Source organism: Nilaparvata lugens, chromosome 1 (assembly GCF_014356525.2).
Source record: "Nilaparvata lugens isolate BPH chromosome 1, ASM1435652v1, whole genome shotgun sequence".
Classification (NCBI taxonomy): Eukaryota; Metazoa; Arthropoda; class Insecta; order Hemiptera; family Delphacidae; genus Nilaparvata; species Nilaparvata lugens.
Window position 1 is genome coordinate 64842792 of NC_052504.1, and position 21801 is coordinate 64864592.

At 33.1% G+C, this 21801-nt stretch overlaps 1 protein-coding gene across 1 annotated transcript in view; it reads right to left on the reverse strand.

The window, feature by feature from the left end:
• Positions 1–12319: 12319 nt before the first annotated feature.
• The window catches only part of LOC111047188 (protein FAM8A1), a 44651-nt gene continuing 35169 nt past the window's right edge, over positions 12320–21801 (reverse strand). Inside the window, exon 4 of the mRNA XM_022332875.2 lies at positions 12320–13273. Coding sequence (XP_022188567.1) covers positions 12947–13273 — 327 coding nt within the window. The 3' untranslated portion in view covers positions 12320–12946. The remainder of the gene's footprint in view (positions 13274–21801) is intronic.

Consider the following 21801-nt stretch of genomic DNA (forward strand, 5'->3'; position numbering starts at 1 on the left):
AATGCTCACAAGTCGGTTTCCGATCTCATACTAAAAGGAAAACAAAAGCTAACTCAGATGACATTACCGGTTTCGACTTTTCAACCCATGATGAAGTGCTCAAATTAATTATTATTCCGAAATAAATAAATATTGATATTCCATGTGTTAGTACCATAATCTTGAGAAGAATTATAATATGAATAAAGGAATGTATACTCGAAACCAGTCGTGTATACAAAGAATACAAAAGGATAATAATTATCATGGAGTATTATTATAATAATAATTAATAATTATTATCTTTTTATCACAATTTGTATTCTAAAAGAATTTGCGTGGTAACTATCATATTATACAAGTAAGAGAAGTTAGATCACAGAGTGAGAGTCTTGAACGAATTTAACAGAAGATTGGTTTGAACATATTGTATGAGAAAACTGAAATATTATGGCAATAGATCATCTCTGTGTAAACAAGATCAAAATAAAAAATAAAAAATTAAAAGTGGTTGAACATTTCAAGTACTTGGGAGAAATTATTCACTGCAGATTGAAAAAGAACTGAACATGGCAGAGCCGAATAATGAAAATGAAAAGAGCCCAACATCTGACTTCGAATATTTACAATAAAAAATGTCTATCTATAAAATTGAAAATCCGCCACAATAATAGTGTAGTCCGTCCAGAAGCGCTTTATACGTGTAAAACTCTTTTTCAAATCAGAAATTAGAGTAAGACAGATCAGGTGAGCAAAACAGAGTGACGGTCTATAAGTACCATTTTAAAATTAAAGTTGTCTAAAGAATGGAGTCTGGAGAATTGCAACCATTGAGACAATCTATAAGGAAGTAGAACCCATCCTTAGTATAATGAAAAAACAAAGAATTTCTCATTTTTTCCATGTTCTTGGAATGTCTGAGAATCGAGTTCTGAATCAGCTTGTAATGCGTAATTTGAAAAAGAGAGAATGTGGCAAGTATGTTGATGAACTAAAATAGGATCTTCAAGAAATAGGCTTAGAAGTTGAGGATGCCATTGATAAAGGGAAAATAAACCATTCACTTGAAACGCAATTTGCCAAAAATGCACAGGGAGACTATAATTACTGATGCAGAAAGACGACAACGATACGAGAGAATGAAGTGAAAATAAATAATGGGCTGATCGAATAACTAAGCTGTGATGCCTCCGGCCGGCTCCGTAGGTCTAGAAACTATTAATCTATGAAATAGGGAAAATTCGTGTTGAAGAGGGAAGAAATGGTGTAATCAAGTGAGAAGTTTTTTTCAATTACTAAATACAGTAAGATTTAGAGCGGCTCAGACGTTCTCAAGGTTCACCGCTGACAACTCTTGTTCTCTGAGGTCTGAGTGAGGTATTTGATATTTATTCAATTCGTCTTACATTGTCTGGTCTGACAAGACCTATGGCAAACACTTATAAAATTAAACAAAACAGCAACAAAATAACAATTCTAAATTTAAATATAATACATAGTGAAAAATATTAGTGGAAATTAATACAAATGAAATGATGAAACTAATGTAGGCTAATTTATTGGATGGGCAGAATTCACAGGGAAGTGAAGATTTGAAAGGTACTAGTGGGAGGATATTAAGGCTTGGTAAGGGGTAAGGATGTAGAATATGGAGGATTATGGATATAAAGGAACCCGTATTGCAGGTCTATGGTCTCCTAGCAGAAATATGATACTTTATGCAATGTTAGAAATTCTTGTTAGAAATTGTTCGTCTCCTCCATTCATGTATGAACGTGTGAACGCTAGACATTTGACACATTGTATCTCTGTCTCTAGATGGCTTATAGACTATATAAATTTAAGTTTGATTTTCGGGCCTTCAAAATTATTTCTTTAAAATGTGAATATTTATTATTTTAGTGATAATAATGTGAAATATATTCCTAAGTTTGGTTTTAAAACATCTAAATTTAAAAATTTACATTGTGAAAATTTTGTGAAATGAACAACTACAAGACTTAACGTATTTTGAACTATGTGTAACCTTATATAAATTTGGGAGAGGAATAGCACAAGGCTACCTTATTTTTTCTCTCCCTATAATTTTTATGATGTAATTTTTGTATGAATTAATAAATAATTAATAAAGCTTTGTTTTATCATAATAATAAAGACTGTGTTCTCTAGACTATGAACCGTATGCAACTTGGTCTCCTAGTATGTAGAAGAGCCTTCTACTAGGCTTTACATTGAAAATTAAACAACATATTTTCACCATTCACCCCTACCTCTAATTTTCCGGTACCTATTTTGAATTATCTCAGAATCTCACTATAGGTTGCCGATTTCATGTTACACGAAAATTGTTTTCTGCACTTAATTTTGAATTTTCTGATGAGCATATAATTGACTGAGCGAAGTGAGGTCTAAGATTCAAGTCGACGGTTTGGCATTTCTCTTAATGTTTAAATGTTTGAATGTTTATATGTTGCGCATTTACGGCGAAACGCGGTACCTAATAGATTTTCATGAAATTTGACAGGTATGTTCCTTTTTTAATTGCGCGTTGGCGTATATACAAGGTTTTTGGAAATTTTGCATTTCAAGGATAATATAAAAGGAAAAAGGAGCCTCCTTCATACGCCAATATTAGAGTAAAAATCAGACAATAGAATTATTCATCATAAATCAGCTGACAAGTGATTACACAGATGTGTGGAGAAGCCAGTCTTTTGCTGTATTTCCATAAGGTCTATCGTTTCCATCAGGTACTTGTGGATGAGAATACTGCGTGAGGTCTACTGTTCACAGAACCACTAGTAAATCCCATGAAGCGACATAAAAAAAAATCTGGTGTGGCGCACTCACACAACTTTCCTTGCCGTTATGAAAATTGATCACCTGACGCTAGGGTTCTCGCGCATCTCAAGTCTACTAATTCTAAGATCTGAGCCAGCTGGTAACAGGACAATAGCGCTGCAGACACACGAAGTCTGCTATCCCTTCATAGTGAATGATTTAATATAATCAACAGTTGCCAACAGTTTGCAATTGAATAATCTTATTTTCTTGAATTTCGAGCTTATTTTCAATTTTAGGTGAAAATGTTACTGAACATTAATTGTAGATACCGTATTTTAATGCTCAATCTTTTCCACTCGAAATTTTTTGTTTAAATTGTATCTGAAGCCTGATAATTGAGAATCTAAAATCAAACTTTTCATAGATGAGGCGGAGCTCCTGAAATTTTTACAGATATGGGACTTGTGGCAGTTGATAGAGCTTATCAATGACTTTTCAAGGTATGAATTTAATCAAAATCGTTGGAGCCGTTTTCGAGAAAATCGCGAAAACCCTGTTTTTGACAACATTTTCACCATTTCAGCCGCCATCTTGAATTGCATTTGATCGAAATTGTTCGTGTCGGATCCTTATAGTGTAAGGACCTTAAGTTCCAAATTTAAAGTCATTCCGTTAATTGGGAGATGAGATATCGTGTACACAGACGCACATACACACACACACACACCACACACACACACACACACACACATACAGACCAATACCCAAAAACCACTTTTTCGGACTCAGGGGACCTTGAAACGTATATAAATTTAGAAATTGGGGTACCTTAATTTTTTCGGAAAGCAATACTTTTCTTACCTATGGTAATAGGGCAAGGAAAGTAATAAGGACGACCATGTGTTAGTATGGATAAAGCTCATTCTTCTAAGCTTTTCAAGGCGGTCTAGAAGTATGTTGAAAAATATATGGCCAAATTTTTCAGGATTATTCAACCTCTTTTCCCTCCAACCAATAAGATGGCCTATTTCTGTCTTTAATATACACTGTATTTTCTATCTGGAGTTTCTTGATGATAACTAGTAGTTCTGCGAACAGTAGACCTCGCTCAACTTCCAATCTAAGGAGAAGGGCCAGTACAGTAGGTACAGTATATTGTGAAGATTTATCCATGTCATCTATTATTTTCTACATTGAAAGTGCTAGAGACACTGTTTCTAGAGACACCGGACTTATCAAGGAGGTCTTTTGTTTATATCGTCTCCATATTTATAATATTAACATTACAACTTTTCTAATAATTAATTATAAGAAATCGGTCAACTGACGGAAAAATGGAATATGCAGTAGGCAATTTAGAAGATGAATCGTCTCACAGACGATGGTGAGACGGATTATTCTAAATAAGATGGGTTTGCTGTTGACAAATGACAGGAGGTTGCTAATCTTGTTTCTCCTGAAAAGTGGATTCAATCAGGACCTTCTAAATACTAAATATTTAGGAGGTTCTGATTCAATGTTATGGCTTGTTATGCCTATGCAGAATGTTAATGCTCACAAATCAGTTTCCGATCTCATACCAAAAGGAAAACAAAAAAATTGACACTGTACAGCGACACAAAAATGCATAGGCCTACAATACAATAATTTATTGTACCTGATAAACTGAAAATTCAGTTAAAAACAATTCAATAATAATTTATTGACCGAAGCGAAGCTGAGGTCTTAGTTTCGACTTGATCGGCTTTGGTCTGTTTGTTTGTACCGCAGTTACAGTCGAAGCTATTGTCTGATTTGGATGAAATTTGGTATGCAAGTTCTTTGAAACAAGGCGCAGAAACGTACCCATGTGTAACGATTTTTGGTAAGACCTCCGGTTTTTTTTGTAATATTTAAAAAACCGTAAACTAACCTCAAAAGTTACTTTTTCGTATCTTTGAAGATACACTAGATACAGCAATTCATGTTCCTACTTTTTCGCATTCACTGTTACTAGGGCATGGTGTCCAAGACGGTTAGACTGTAGTTTGACACATTGTGGGGACCAAGGTTCAAATCTTCCGACCAGATTTTTTTTGCAGACGATACTAATATATTTTTTATCTTATTCTAATAATATATCATTATAAAATTATTATTATTACTATATAGAATAATTGAATTGAATCATCTTATTATTATTAAATTGACTAGCCATAAGGCTCGCTTCGCTCGCCATATCCGTCTAGCCAGGGGGCTCTGCCCGAATTTGAACGTATTATGTCAATTTGATCTCGAAAAACACCTGTTACTATATTGGCGTATCTTTGGCGAACAAATTTCAAATTTCTTCTAACACAACATTATTGTACCCCAGCTGAGCTTCTGTAGTAAATTTGAACATTTTCTGTTTATTTGTTCTCGATAAAGCTGAGAAAACGCTAAAAAACGCAGATTTTGGGCCTATCTTTGGAAATTTTTCCAAATCCGTTCTTATTGCACCTCTAAAGGACCAACTGAACACACCTACCCAATTTTGAAATGTTATGTCATATTTTTAACATATTTTAGGACGATCCAGTCGGAGGTCCACACTGAACGTATATGGCGAGCGCAGCGAGCCTGACGGCTAGTAATATATAATATAATATTCCCAGGAATAGCTCTGATTGAAGTCGCAGTACCCAATCAATTTTTCCGCGATAAATCAGGACAAAAAAAAAAATAAATCAGGACCTCCTGAATAGGCATTTAGGAGGTACTGGATAAATTGGTATTTAGGAGGTTCTGGATAAATGTATTTCAATCTTCAACTTGGTGCCAACCTAACAAAGTGAACTCAACTTAATGCCAACCTGACAAAATTTTTAATTTAGTTACCAGAACAACTGTTTCAAAGCGGTACTCTCTCTAGATTATAGTTCTATATTAACATATGGTATGGATATTTTTTCAATTATAATTTCAAGATATTGGAATAAGAAGGATATACATGCTAAAAGACGAACTTTAAACCCTTAAAAACCACCCTTAGAGTTGGTTTTAAAATATCGCCAAAAGATTTCTTAGTGCGCCTCAAAAGGGCCAACTGAACATACCTACCAAATTTGAACGTTTTTGGTCCGGTAGATTTTTAGTTCTGCGAGTGAGTGAGTGCCATTTCATATATATAATATATATATATATATATATATATATAGACAGAAGATTTATCAAATTAATTGGATAAATTATTTTTTAAAAAAATCTTTAATATCAATACCTACATAAATAACTATTATTATCTATGTTACAGATAACTAAACTATTTTAGTTGTGAACAATAATTTTTATAATCATAAAATTAATCAACAACAATTTTAGTTGTGGAAAATATTTAACATCATAAACATTTCTTTAATCTCAAACTTCTTTCATTCATAACTATCAGTTATTATTTTAGTTATTTTTTAACTGAATTTTCAGTTTATCAGGTACAATAATTATTGTATTGTATGCATTTTTTGTGCATTCTTGTGTCGCTCTACAGTGTCAAGTCTTTTGTTTTCCTTTAGGTATGAGATCGGAAACCGATTTGTGAGCATTAACATTCTGCATAGGCATAACAAGCCATAACATTGAATCCACTTTTCATGAAAAACAACATTAGCAACCTCCTGTCATTTTCACCAAAACAAACTCATTTTATTTAGAATCATTTTTCATCTCACCATCGTCTGTGAGACGATTCATCATCTAAATTGCCTACTGCATATTCCATTTTTCCGTCAGTTGACCAATTTCTTATAAATTATTAGAAAAGCTGTAATATATGTTTATATTGCAAATATGGAGACAATATAAAGGTACCTCCTTGATAAGTCCGGTGTCCCTGCAAACAGTGTCTCTAGCACTTTCAATGGAGAAAATAATGACATGGCTAAATCTTCACAATATTCTGTACTTACTGTACTGGCCCTTCTCATTAGATTGAAAGTTGTATTCATGAGCAAGGTCTACTGTTCGCAGAACTACCAGTTGTATAATGATTTATATTATTGGAATAAGATAAAACAAAGTATCATTTGCAAAAAAATAAGGTCGAACAAGATTTAAACCTGGGTCCCACAGTGCGAGATCCAACACTCCAGCTCTCTACACTACCGTGAGTTGTTGATACTGAAGGCTAAAAAGTAGGAACATGAATTATTGCAGTATGTTCAAAGAAGCTAGAAACAAAAAGTACTTTCAGGATGGAGTTGGTCTTCAGTTTTTTAAATTGCAAAAAAACCTGAGGTCTTTACGATTAAAAATCGTTACACATACGTTTCTGCGCCTTGTTCCAAAGAACTTGCATACGAAATTTCATCCAAATCGGACAATAACTGCAACTGTAACTGTGGTACAAACAAACAGACAAAAGCTGATCGAGTCGAAACTAAGACCTGCAGCTTCACTTCGGTCAAAAATTTATTTGTCTCAAATTGTTAAAACTATTCTCCATCTTCAAACAATCTCTTTTATGATTTTTGATTTTGAATTGTCATGTTCTCTGCGCGGTAGTCATTAAAGTGTGAGATAAATTTCTTTTAACACAGCTCTTTCTCAAATATGGAGAGGTCCGATGCTCTATCCTCCACTAATCTCTCCCACTACCTAGCAGCATTCTCCTTCTTTTGTGTCTATGTGAGAGAGCTTTGTAACGCTTCACTCCCCTCCACTGGCAATGTTCCAAAGTGATATGTTTGTGTATGTTATGGAGATGTGTTCATCACAAGAACCTGAAGCGAAATGACACAGTGCATCCAATTATGCACAGGATGTCCGTCTGTGACTATGCTACAAACTGTGAAGGGAGAAATGGTTTCTCCTCTTCATGTTAAAAGTAATTTATCTCACACATTAGTTTGTATCTTTGCCGCTGGAGCACTAGTGGTCCACTGCCGACCTGATACTGGGCACTTCTCTGCATATTATACTTATCTTTGTTTTAGTTTTTGGATATGTTCTGATGCCTTTGTCATTTTATTATTGTATTTGTCAATTTGTTGTTCGGCTTCCGGATATTTTTTGCATCTTTTTAAACATCAATTTAATTGGTAATTTCTTGATCGAGGTAGCATGCTACCCATTTCCTTCTTGGTTAAAAGTTTTCATGTCTAGCATCAACTTTGTGTGTGTCTCCAATTATTCTGCTTCATTTGTGAAAATAGTGTTCACCTCGCCCTGTTTGGTTGTTTTATTTGTTGGAGACATTTTATCAGTTCTTTGGAGCCATCAACCTTGAAATTCGGACAATTATTTTGTTTGTTATTTCAATTCTAACTTTTCAACATGTTCGAGAACTCTTGCATGTGTGTGTGTACGCTTCCTTGTACAATTTGTAAGTTACAACTTGAACTCTCATCTCTCGTGAGAATAATTTTCACCTCGCCCTGTTTGTTTATTTTGATTATTGGATAATCTTGACTTGTTCTGTGAACTATTATTAGTTTTTCAAGATCTGAACACTGGTTTCAGTTTTACATATTTTCATTTCCACTATGGCATTCTCAAAATGGCTGCTTGTGTGCATCACTGCATCTTTCTACAAGTTTAAATTTGTTTTACATATTGCAGACTCTTGTTTTACATTGAGTGCTAACTTTGTTAGTAATTTTTTATTTGCAACTTTGGGACTGAAAGTTTACCCATCATTCATTCTATTGATAATTATTGTGATATATTTCCAATCTCACTGATTAGTGTGACTCTCAATTGTGAATTGCATTTTACAAGTATTGCAACTGATATTTCCAAAACTTGGGAAATATTTTCTCTGAAACATTGATTGAAAACTCTTCCTCTTTCAACTGGCTGTTGTTTCATTGCATTTCAAACAAGTTGGAATCTTGTTTCTCTCCTGATGTGTCCATTTGAGCTATCAGAAGCTCACGCTGTCTTTGAAGGCCCTAGACCAAACCGGGACCTTGACTCTGGCCTATTTGAGCTAAATTGGAAGCTCACGCTGTTTTTGAAGGCCCTAGACCAATCCGGGACCTTGGCTCTTGCATTATGTTCTGCAGCTAAGTATTTTGTATCACCTACTTTGTATTTTAATACTGCCCTAATCTATTGTTTTTATCTCTCAGGTTAGGAATTCATTTAGTTTGTAGTCAACTTTACTTTATTTTGAGTTATATTTGCTTAGCCAAATTGCTCTTGAGAATTGTTTGTCAGTTTTTGTAAGCAATTCATGAATGTTCTGTGAACATTGCAATTATCAATCCTATTTAATTCTTTGTTATTATTCTTGTTTGATTATTGCATTTTGCAATAATCAAACATTTTTTTCTGCATTTTGCAATTAGGCTATTTCAGTATAGGCTACTGTTATTCATATAACCTTATGGTTAATTTCAACTTACCTGTTTCTTTTGTTGGTATCAAACCAATTCAAATGTTGAAGCCTTGCAATTCAACATATTTACATTTCAATTTTCCTAGGTGTCGTTTGTTATTAAAAATGACAATATTGTAGGTTTAAATTGAAAACTACTTATTATAGACTCTGGTATTCTATAAACGTTTTGTTTAGTAATTATATTTCATTATTCCATTTTGGTAACCAGATAGATTATTTTCTATGTGCATTGCTGTTATATTCATAACTATTACTGTCACTCTTTAATAATTAATTTGTTTGGGATGTTTGCATAATGGAAACATCATTATCTGATTATCTTTAGTTATTGTTAGATTTCATCTGCCATTCATTCTTCACTTCAGCTTCTTTGTAGTAGTCACGCTGTCAGTGTTTGAATCTTGGCGCTCTTCTGCTGCCAACTTTACTTTAATCAGCTGATTTGTTGTTTGTTCTTGTTTTTCGTCATTCTTTCTTCATTTATAGCTTTAGAATACATTGCATATTTTTTAAAGATTTTCATTGATTGTCCTAATTAGGTTGTTTTCAGGTCTAAACTTTTAAAGCTTGTTTTTTTTGGTTCTGCATCATACAACACAGCTTTACCACCTGCTTTGTCTCTCATAAACTTGGTCTTTCGTTCGTTCATTATTTGTTCCAACTTGCTTTGTCCAGGGATCATGTAGCTCTGCATTTTTCAAGTTTTGAAACAGTTTTTTTTGCACTCAATATCAATCTTCAGATCACTTTTCAAATATTATAAAGTGTCTACAATCAAGTCAACAATCAATCTTGAGTTTTAAACTTTGAAGTCTTAAATTCTCATAACTTTCAATTCAGTGCATCACAACTACATGTTTCATATCTACTCAAGTGTTTTTTCCAAGTTACTTTGGACTCAGGTTTCAATGAATTTCAATCAAATTGCATCTCTCAAACATTCGTTCTGCAATTCTAACTCACTTTTTAAAAATTTGAGTTGTGCTCCAAGTTACTCACATAAGATTGTCTCGCTGTTGCATCACGTTGCACTGTCACTTTACTGTGTTGTAGCTGTTAACCACTAATAGCCACATTGTTGCTGCTTTTCTTCTGTTGGAACGACTTCATCATTTTGGATCCTCGCTCAACTCCATGTTTCTCTTGATTCGTGAGAATATTTTCTCCTCCGGTAATCCTGCCTCTGCTGCAGCTTCCCATCAACATGTCCTGGCTTGGGCATGTCCTATCTCTTGGCACTTTAAAGCTACTAACCTTACATTGAGCTAAGCATTTTGTATTAAGTTTACTTTTTCTTTTACATATACGTATTATCTACTGTTTTTGATTTTCAAAATAGTTGACCTAAAAATCAGATTTTATTGACCATTTATTCATTAGGCCAATTACATTGTGTCATTTTGAAATTTAGCAACTTTTTTCACATTGCCATTCACTGGTTCAAACCTGAATTATCATGTATTTTGTACACCAAATTTTTGTGAATCTTTTCAATTATTTTTCAATCTAGTCAAAGCTATTACAATTTGACTTTTGATTACAGTTATCAGCTTCAATTATTTTGGTTCTTAGTTCCATTCCCTTGTTTGGATTTGTAAAAATCTTTTTTTCCAATTTTCAGCTTCAATTATTTTGGTTCTTAGTTCCATTCCCTTATTTGGATTTGTAAGAATTTTTATCATAAATGTTAATGTTTGGCAATTCCAAGCCTTTTTTACAAACTTTAGTTAATCAATTCAATTTTAACAGCCTCAATCAATTTGTTGTTAAGTCTATTCTCCAATCTGGACTCACAAGAATCTTTGTAACATTACATATTATCTTTAGTATCTCAGTATTCAAATATTACATCTAATTTTGAAGATTAATTCATGTTTTACAATTAAATTTGATTCAATTATACTTTCATTAACTGCACTATAAGTCATAACTGCATTATAAGTCACTTTTAAGATTGTATTATCAGTATTGTATTTCTCATTAAAATTGCATTTCAGTAACATCACTTATATCAATTTTTATTAGAAGGTTTTCACACTCAATATTTTAATATTTTCTAATACTATAGTTCTCATCTATTTTATTTGAAATTTTGCTTACTTGTAACTACAACTCAGAAGTATTTAGAAATTTTAGCATCACATTGTTTGGTGATTGCTCACATTTAAAAAACATCACATCTTCAAGTGTAGATATTAATTTTTTTGAATTTCATCAATTGAATTACTATTATTGTCATTCATTTTTGACTCAGTATATGTTTACTTGCACTTCTAGAACTTGTGTATGTTCAAGTTTTTATCTTGCACCAATCTTTGATTTATCAAAATATAATCTTGTATATAATAAACCTATTGTTCTCATTATTTGGCATTGACCTTTCCTAGTATTCATATATTAATTCATTTTTCCTAAGCTATCTAGCTACCAGTAACTTTAATGATCGTTTTGCATTCAATTTCTGATCAATTTTGAATGTACAACAATCATTTGAAACTTTATGTATGATTGGGTTAGATTCAGAAATAACACTCTTAGTTGTTACATTAATTTATTACCATAGTCCACTGCTCTTTTCATCCAGATCATACAGTTATAATTTACTATTTCAAATTATTACATTGCAATCAGTTCTTGAATTCAGATTACTGTTCTTACTTGTTCTGTTTTTACTAGAATCATTAATGCTTTTTCAAGTTTTTTCATGTACTTCAATCTTTTTCTAAACTTAATCCTAATTTTGTTTATAACAAAGTTAAATTCTATTTCAATTTATATTGTTGACCAGTTACCCTGAGGGGTTATTTCATGTATTCAAATTTACAGAATATTTTTCCATTTTAAATCATTTTGTTGGCATCATATTTTCCTTATGTCAACTAGGATCAACTACATTTTATTCTTGTTCATGTGATTTGATAGTTTGTGATTCATACTTTTGATGTCATTTATTTTACTGGTTTTACCTTTGGTATATTCTTTAATGCTGATTAAAGTTTGTATTTTACTAACCTACTTTTTCATTTGGCATTTCACCTTAGCCTACATTTTGTTGATTAGTTTTAATACTGAGTTGCCTAAAACTGTTTTGCATTCATTCCAGTGCACAGGTTTTTGAATGCACAACGGTTCTTGCACTCATGTGGAATTTCAGTCAGGTGTCAAATCAGTCAAGACACATTGTTTCTCTTTTTCCAGAATTTGATTTATTCTTTCCTATTTATACAGTCCACTCTTTTCTAAGACTAAATTTCACACAAATTATGTAGCTCTTTTGTGTTGTAAGTTTTATTGTGTTGTTTTTCTCTCTCCTCTTGAAGTATTTGTATGCTTTAGAAACGTTCTTTTTAAAAAGTGAAAGAATTGGAATAGAATGACGAAGAGTGGGCATTAATGTGTACACTTTCACTTAACTACAAAACTGACGGAATTCTCCACCTTTTCATGGTTGAAGCGAATGTATTATGAATTGGAGAAAAAACTAACTTGGTTTCATGCTGATGTAAACAATAAAACTTTAAACATTGCTTTGTCATCTGGAATTGGAAAAGGATAGTTACTTATATGCTTTTTCTAATGACACTAGGATAGCAAAATCAATGTTAATCAGATACTTGCTTTAGAACGTGATTCTCACTATAGAAAATTCTAAGTGGTTGGGTGAAAAGGTATATAATGCCAATTACACATTATAATACTATTTTATTCCAAATTTTTAAGGATTTGACATATTTGAAGAACACACAAACAACGAATAATGATATCACAATAATGGTAGATGATTGTTAAAAATCCAACACGCAGATTAAAAGGTAATTTGTATCAATTTTGATGTGGCCGTCTGTGTCTGACTGGTTCTTCAATGACAATTGTTTTGCAAATCGTGTCATAGATTGTCCTATTATGACCAACACGCGAAAATAAGTTTGCAGGTAAGAAGAATGCTAAGACAAGATTTTTGATGAATGATCTGAGAAAAGCAGATCGCATGCCCAGGTCAGTGCCGGGTTTCACTAGGAAGACGTCATGTTCGGTTCGCAGCGGCAGCGGGGTGATGGTGTCACATCTCACCACACACAGTCCCATCACTGTTTTCCCTGGCGTCGCTCCGCCTATACGACCACCCACTGATTTCGCCAACCACAACGTCTGAAAATATCAACAGTCGGCATTTTACGCTCCACAACTGCTAAAGCAATTTACACTAGCCTTTATCTTGTCATAATTTCAAGAATATCATCACTATTATTAATTGGAGAGACGAGGCAGCAAAGTCAAGTGGTCTGGATCGTCACAACTTCAGACTGCTTTTGCTGCGCCAGTCATGAGTTCGATTCTCATTCAAATTTTTTAGTTGGGCTTTCAAACTTGACTAATATTATGAAGTTTCCTCGTTCTTTCAAAACTTTGATGTAGTTTTTTATAGATAGAAATAATTATAAATAATTTTGAGTTGTAAATTATTAGGCAAATGCGGCATTAAAAGTTCCAAAAATTAAAGTGAAAGTATTCATATGCAATTAATCAATGGTTGACCAGCTTTCACAATGAATAGATTTCATAAAAAAATTGAAACAATATATTTGCCGAGATGGGATGGTACTAGATGTGCACAGGGGAGTACTGTTCTTCTGTCTGGGCTCGCAGCAGACAGGTTGAGCAAATTGATACAGTTTTCAATGAAACTGAGGAAGATTAGTGGGACATTGAGACCAACAAAGACTGAGTGGTTGCCTGTGCTTAGTTATATCATGCCTTGTTCTGACCTCTGAAGGCTTGAGAAGAAGAACAAGTTCATTTCCCAGTTGTAACACATTCATGAGAATAAGAAGTGCGAAGGAGTTTGGAGACTGAGATGGTTGCAGGGAGAGGTTAGGAACAAAGGTCTTGTGGATGACCCTAATGACATTGTCCGTGGCACCCAGCTCAGACGTAGAGAGTGGTGTGGCCTTAACCGGTTCAGGACGCAGGTGGGAAGGTGTGCTGAGCAGATGACAGCATGGGGATACACCTCTGATCCTCTGTGGACAAATTCAATCAATGAATCACCTGATATCTGAGTGTCCACAACACTCCTATCATGGAGGGCTGACACAAGTTCATGATGCTGGAGAAGAGGCATGTCAGTGGCTCCACAACTTACTTGATTCTATTAGTATTTTACATATTGAGTGTATCTCGCACCTAGGGCCGAAAAGATTGAGAGCCGAAAACACATTTTTGCCCGTGGTGCGAACGCTATTTTTCGCCACACAGAAAAATAAAACAAATATATATATATATATGAGAATTATTGTTTATTAGGCACTTCCGAAAGCAATACTGGAAGGTCATAGCTCTAGCAAATCTGAGGTAATTTGAATATCAGGAAATTTTCCAAGTGTTTTTACTTTTTATTCTGATTTGTCCAAATAACCTAAAAGATTATGTTCAATTATGTTTTAATGTGTGAGTTTATACTTTTTTATTCTTTCAAATGACAATAAGACAATATTATAAATGTTTTAATTATTGAATAATAAACACAAGTAAAGAAAAGTTTTTTGAACAGCTGTTTTAGCACACTTGAAATTTGGCCAATCTGAATGTCAACGTCAACATTGCTTGTTGTTTAGGTTAGAAGTTCTATCTTACTCTGACAATCGAATTTGAATAGTTTATAATATGTCTTAGGAGTATTTCATTCATCCAAATAAAATGGTGTATCTTATTGCAGAATACTTTATTCAATTCTAGAAGCATAAACTGATTCCGATTCATAAACTATTTGTAAAAACGTTCAGCACTATAGTGGGGTCCACGTTATAATGGCAGTGTACGATTGACAATAGTGTTGCTGTCCTTTTCTATCACACAACAAAATAGATAGCGCTCTATCTTTAAAGTGTTGTCCATTTGCCAGAATATTTTATTCTTACTTTTGACAGTGACTGTATACAAGAGTGGACAAACAATTCTCAACCATTTAAGGTTTGTATAAAAATAAAATCTGATCTCAGTAATGATTGAGAGCTCGACGAGAGCGGTCGTATCGGAGTGGTAGCTGAGTCAGCTGTGCAAAGTTTAAACGTTCCGTAACAAAATATTTCGTGCTAGTGAACCGTGCTGTAGTGAATATTTTATTTGAAGATTTAAAAATGTCTTGTTTTATTTGCTCTAAATCCGTTCGGAATTCAGGTGAGCTGATTTCATGTGTCGACTGTGAAGCGAATTTTCATATAGGATGTGTGAAAATGACCAAGGACGATGCGGACTATATAAAGAGAAGCAAACAAATTTGGAGATGTAGCAGCTGTTCCTCTACACGTCGCAAAAGTATGGTGAGTGAATCAACAACAGGAAACAAGGACGTGACTCTCCAAGAACTCGCAGGAGTTCTTGAGGTAATTGCAGGAAATCAGACGTCGAAGAAGGAGAATATTAAGAAAATGGAGTTGGAGCTTGGGAAATCAATTGAATCATGTCATCAGGCGATTAACGACATAAATAAGAAGTTTGATGAACAAAACAAGCAAATTAGCACATGCCTCATCAACATCGATAAGCTTTCAACAGAAGTAGCTAGCCTCAGGAAAGAAAATGCAGAACTGAAGGAACGCGTCGAGGATATGGAACAATACTCAAGAACGAACATGCTGGAAATAAATGGTATACCCAAAAAACAGGATGAAGATGTAACAGAAATCATTTGTAGAATGAGCGAAGCATTAGGACACAAAATAAAAGCAGATGCAATCGACATTTGTCACAGACTTAAACAACGAAATGAAAACCTACCTCCACCAATCGTTGTCAAGTTCGTTCGTAGAACAAACAAGTAATATTGAATAAAAGGAAAGTTACGAGGCAGTTTTCTACAAAGCAGATGGGAGAAACAACAGACCATCCAGTCTATGTGAATGAAAGTCTAGCACCTACGCGAAGAAGGATTTTCACCATGGCGAGAGAGATCTTCAAAAGAGGCGACATCAAATACCTATGGATCAAGGAAGGGAAGATTCTAGCTAGGAAAGAAGACAGAACACCAGTTATTGAACTCAAGAACAGTGAACAGGTGAAAAAGTTGAGCGTGAGAAGTGCATCAAAGCAGCCAGGTAACCATGAAAATAACAGTGTCAGTACCGTAAATAAAAATGTCATCAGAGATATGTAACAGAGAAACACTAATTATTCATCAAAATATACGCAGTCTGCGAAGTAATTTCGATTTATTCTTAGTGCAAATGAGGAAATTAGAAAACAACCCGCTAATAATAGTCTTAACAGAAATATGGATACTAGAGAATGAAATAGACTTATATCATATAGAGGGCTATTCCGTACATGGTAATTTAATCATAACTACAGAGCAGGAGGAACTTTGGTTTATATAAGCAGTGAGATAACGTTCAAAACAAAGACAATAGTTTTTATTTAAGCGGACTGTGTACATATATCTTATTCATATAATAATTTTGAATTTCAGTTGTTGGCTGCTTACAGGTTGCAATCAAACTCACCCAAAATATTTCTTAACGAATTAACCTTGTACTTAGAAGAAATATTTAATATTAACGAAAACAATGCGGTCCCTTTCTTTTTCACGGGAGATATAAATATAGATCTTTTTCAGAACACCAGAATTATTAACGATTACAAATATCTAATGAATAGTTTTGGATTCGAATCACTCAATACTGATTACACTCATAGGTCCCGATTTTCCAACTCTTTAATAGATCATCTTTACTTAAAATCCGGCAAAAATAGAACAAAACTGAATAAAATTAATCTAATTCCAGAAATACTACATTTAGATATAACTGATCACAGTACAATCATACTTAAAGTTGAAGGATTGAAGAGATCCAACGAAGAAGCAGATACAAATTATAAAAAATATGCCTAATCAATTACCGGAAGTTGAATAATATTTTATCATCGATTGATTGGGATAGAGAAATACCAGCAGTATCGGTTGATGAGGGATGGGAAAATTTCATTGACATTTTAAAAAGCGCTATAAAAGATTCACAAGAAAATCTTCTTTTAAAAAATAACTTGACACAGAAATATAGGTCGCCATGGATAAATAGTTATCTGATCAAGCAAATTAACTTAAGAAATGAGTTATACAAGAATGTAATTAAAGAACCTAATAATGACGACTTAAAAATATATACAATACATTCAAAAATAACTTACGTAATGAACTGAGAGAAAGAAAACAATATTATTATTCAAAACTGTTTAGAGAAAGCCAGGGAAACATTAGAAAGACGTGGAAAACAATTGACGCGTTAATAGGATTGAAAAAAAATAAAGAACCACTAAAACTGATTGTTGATGAGCAGGGAAATAGCATACATGATAGTAATAAAATTTCTAATTCGTTTAATTCTTATTTTCTAAATGTTGTGAATAAAATGAATGATGAATTAGAACAAACCACATTGCAAACCAGGGAAGAGTCCGCTAGAATATCAAAAATAAGGTTTCCATACAAATCTCCAACTAATTCAATTTTTCTCCACCCTACAAATCCGGAGGAAGTAGCAAGTATAATAAGAAAATTGAAAAATAAATCTTCGCCAGGTGTAGATGGAATAAGCACAAGCATGATTAAAAAAACTTACATGAATAATTATTTGAACAAATTAACCGATCTAATTAACCTGAGTATTGCCAAAGGAAAATTCCCAAGCATGTTCAAACACAGCGTAGTTATACCTATTCCTAAAAAGCCAAATTGTAAAAACATAGATCAGTTCCGCCCAATTTCACTTTTACCGGTTTTTTCCAAGATTTTAGAAAAAATATTCAAGATTAGACTTGAAAACTTTTATAAAAATAATAACTTTTTTAGTGATAACCAATATGGTTTCCGTGAAGGAAGAAGTACAGAAGCGGCAATTAAAAATCTCATTTCAAAAATAAATGACAGTTTTAGTATTAATAATAAGTTTGCAGCTCTGTTTCTTGATATATCTAAAGCATATGATGCTATTGATAAAAACTTGCTTCTAAAAAAACTTGATTTATCAGGAGTAAGAGGAATTGCTAATGATTGGTTAAGATGCTACCTATATAATAGGAGTCAAAGGGTCAGAATTAACGATACGTTGAGTGAACCCGGGGACATTACCATAGGTATTCCTCAAGGATCAGTGTTATCAAGTACTTTATTCCTGGTCTTTATTAACGATTTGACGGATGGTGACTTACAGGGAAAGATTACATCTTTTGCAGACGATACAGTTATATTTTATTCGGCCAAAACATATCAAGAACTTAAAAATAAATTAGAAATGGATCTTAAGCACCTTAGGAGGTGGTTTTGCGAAAATTAATTAACTATCAACACAGACAAATCTAATATAATACAATTTAATCTTCAAAACACAGATCAGGAGTTAACTAGTATATTTTACTTCCATAAATTAGATTGTGCGCAACAGGTGAATAATATATTGTGTAACTGTGAAACAATAAAACAAGCACGTACAGTTAAGTATCTGGGCCTCATATTGGATAGTAGGCTCACTTGGTCAGATCATGTACAGAAGATAAAAAATGAGTTATTTGTATACATAAGGAAGTTCTATTACCTCAGACAGTTATGTCCAAAAGAAGTATTGTTACAATTATACCATGCAATTATTGGTTCTAGAATAAATTATGGAATAATATGCTATGGGAGTGCATACAATGTTCATATTAAACCTGTGATTACTGGTCAGAAACATATATTAAAAATAATTTGTAATAAACCTAAACAATATAGTTCAATGATGCTCTTCAGAGAACTATCAATATTATCAGTGAGACATTCTTTTCTATTCAAAGCATTGCTGGATTTTGCTGAAAATAATTTCGATATTCAACAGATGAGAGAAAGAATTAACCTCAGGAATTCACAGGACATTAACCTCCCAAAACCAAGATTAGAACATTCCAGACGACACTTCAAATACATAGCTATAAAAATATTCAATTTACTTCCAGTAACAACAAGGAAAATAACGTCACGTCAGTTATTTAGAAAAGAAATCAAGAAATTCATTTTACAACTAGACAACCCGAATGATTTTTTTTCTAAATTAATATAGGTCTAAATTTAGTATAATTTACACATTACACGACATGAACACTTCAAAACGCATTCATTTATGGTCTAATTACATCAGCACTTTGAAAAAAAAACGAAACGTTAACTATGAATAAAATTGAACTAAATATGAAAAAAAAACAGCAACCACTCCGTACATAGTTTTAAGTTTTGTGTAAGTGTATGTAAGTGTATGTGTGTGTGTGTGTGTGTGTGTTTGTGCGCATGTGTGAATGTGTGTGCGTATGAATGTTTGCGCATATGTGAATATGTGTGCGTATGAATGTGTGCAAGAATGATTATAAATATTGACATATTGATTTATTTCAATATAATACCATATTCAATTATTATGTTCTTAATGATATATTTAAATTTGTATATAAATATTTTATTATATATATTCAAGTGTCCCCACACAGGGTAGCCTATAGGGAACACATATTAGAAATTAGGAAACAATATTGTATTTGATTTTTGGAATGCATTTGATTGTTTAATTTTTTTTTTTTTTTTTAATAAAGAATTTGAAATTTCTTTGAAATTTGAAGTTATGGAGGCAAATTTTTGAATCAAATTATGAAAAATATATATTCTTGATTAATTTGACATCAAATTGATTATTTTATCAAGGAAATGATAATTATTATATCAAATTTAATGGGATGAATTGAGTAACAGCTGTGTACACGTAAGGCACTATAAAGACTATTAATAGAGCCCTATGTACACTCAGTGGCAAAATGGAGAGACTTGGCAACGTTTTTCTACTATCTTTCTTCACTGCCATTATAACATGGACCTCACTATAAGGATATTGCCCAAGTAGTTCCAAAATTATCCACCAGGTTTCGTGATAAACGCAGTACTATGAGGTTTGAGGTTAGATTCTATTAAATATCGCTGTAAAATAACCTTGAAGTCAGCTGATTCTGATTTGATATGTACGTTTTTACAAAATAGTTTATGAACGGAATCAGTTTATGCAACTAGGATTGAATAAAGTATTTTGAAAAAATATACTATCATTCTATTTGGATGAATGAAATACAAATAAGATATATTATAAACTATTCAAATTCGATTTTCAGAGTAGGATAGAACTTCTTACCTCAACTTCCGATAACAAGCATTGTTGACATCAGGATTGTCCAAATTTCAAGTGCGCTCAAACAGCTGATCCAAAAAATTATCATTATTTGTGTTTATTATTCAAGAATCAAAACATTCATAATAATATCATATTATTGACATTTGAAAGAATAAAAAATTATAAACTCAACCTCCAATTGAAATCTACTCAGCTTAAGTACTGCGTTTACCACTAAACCTGGTGGATAATTTTGGAACTACTTGAAACTACTAAAACCAACCTATTTTTTCAGACATGTTATTCATTATCAAAATTTGGGAACAGAATAGTTTGGGCCATGCCTATTGTTCTTTCCTGATCATGTTTATATGATTTGTAATTGTATTCACTGAAAATGGAAGAAATTAAAATACTTGGAGAATTTCCTGATATTCAGATTACCTCAGATTTGCTAGAGCTATGACCTTCCAGTTTTGCTTTCGGAAGTGCCTAATAAACAATAATTCTCATATATATATATATATATATATATATATATATATATATATATATATATAGTTTTATTTTTTTGTGTGGCAAAAAATAGTGTTCGCACCACGGGCAAAAATCTGTTCCAGCTCTCAATCTTTTCTAGTCTAGACTTGAAAACCGATTTCGAGCCGGAAAAGTCTCATTTTCGGCCCTAGGTGCAAAATATACTATTTCGCAACACTGCACAGAAAACAGCTGTTTTGTCTTCAACCAACCTACAAACTTTTTCTTGCTCTTTTGAATGGAGTGTTTATAAATGAATATAAGGGTTTCAAGTCTTTATGCTGTATGGAACGGAAACATGGCCCATTTCAAACAAACATGAACGAAAGATGGAAGTGACTGAGATGAGAATGTTAAGATGGATGGGTGGGGTTACAAGAAGAGATAAAATAAGAATTGAATTGATCAGAGGCACTGTAAAAGTTGGACCACTGAGAAAGAAAATGCAGGAGACAAGGATGAGGTGGTTTGGGCATGTACAGCGACGGGAGGAGGATTATGTTGGACGAAGAGTGCAGGATTTGGTTTTGGATGGTGTGAGAGGACGAGGTAGACCTAGGATGAGGTGGGGAGATAGAATAGCGGCTAACTTGCGGGAGAGTGGTTGGAGGAGAGAGGAAGCATTGAATAGGGCTTTGTGGAGAGGCAGACTAAGAGGAAGGAATGCCGACTCCATTTAAATGGGACAAGGCACAGCCAAAGAAGAAGAAGAAGTCTTTATAATAGTCATTCATTAATGAAATCGAATGGCTTTGATGCCAACATAAAATGCTTTAGTATTTTTTTAGGGACTGAAAATCAGGTCTTAGAACCTCGTCTTCAAAACATAAAATATCAGTTTCAGACCTAACCTAAAAATAAAAATATTCCATTCTTCTTCCAGAGCCACTCACAATTCTTTTATAATAATTATTACATTTAAATTACAATTAAAAAATATATATCAATGAAAAGCTACTAAAA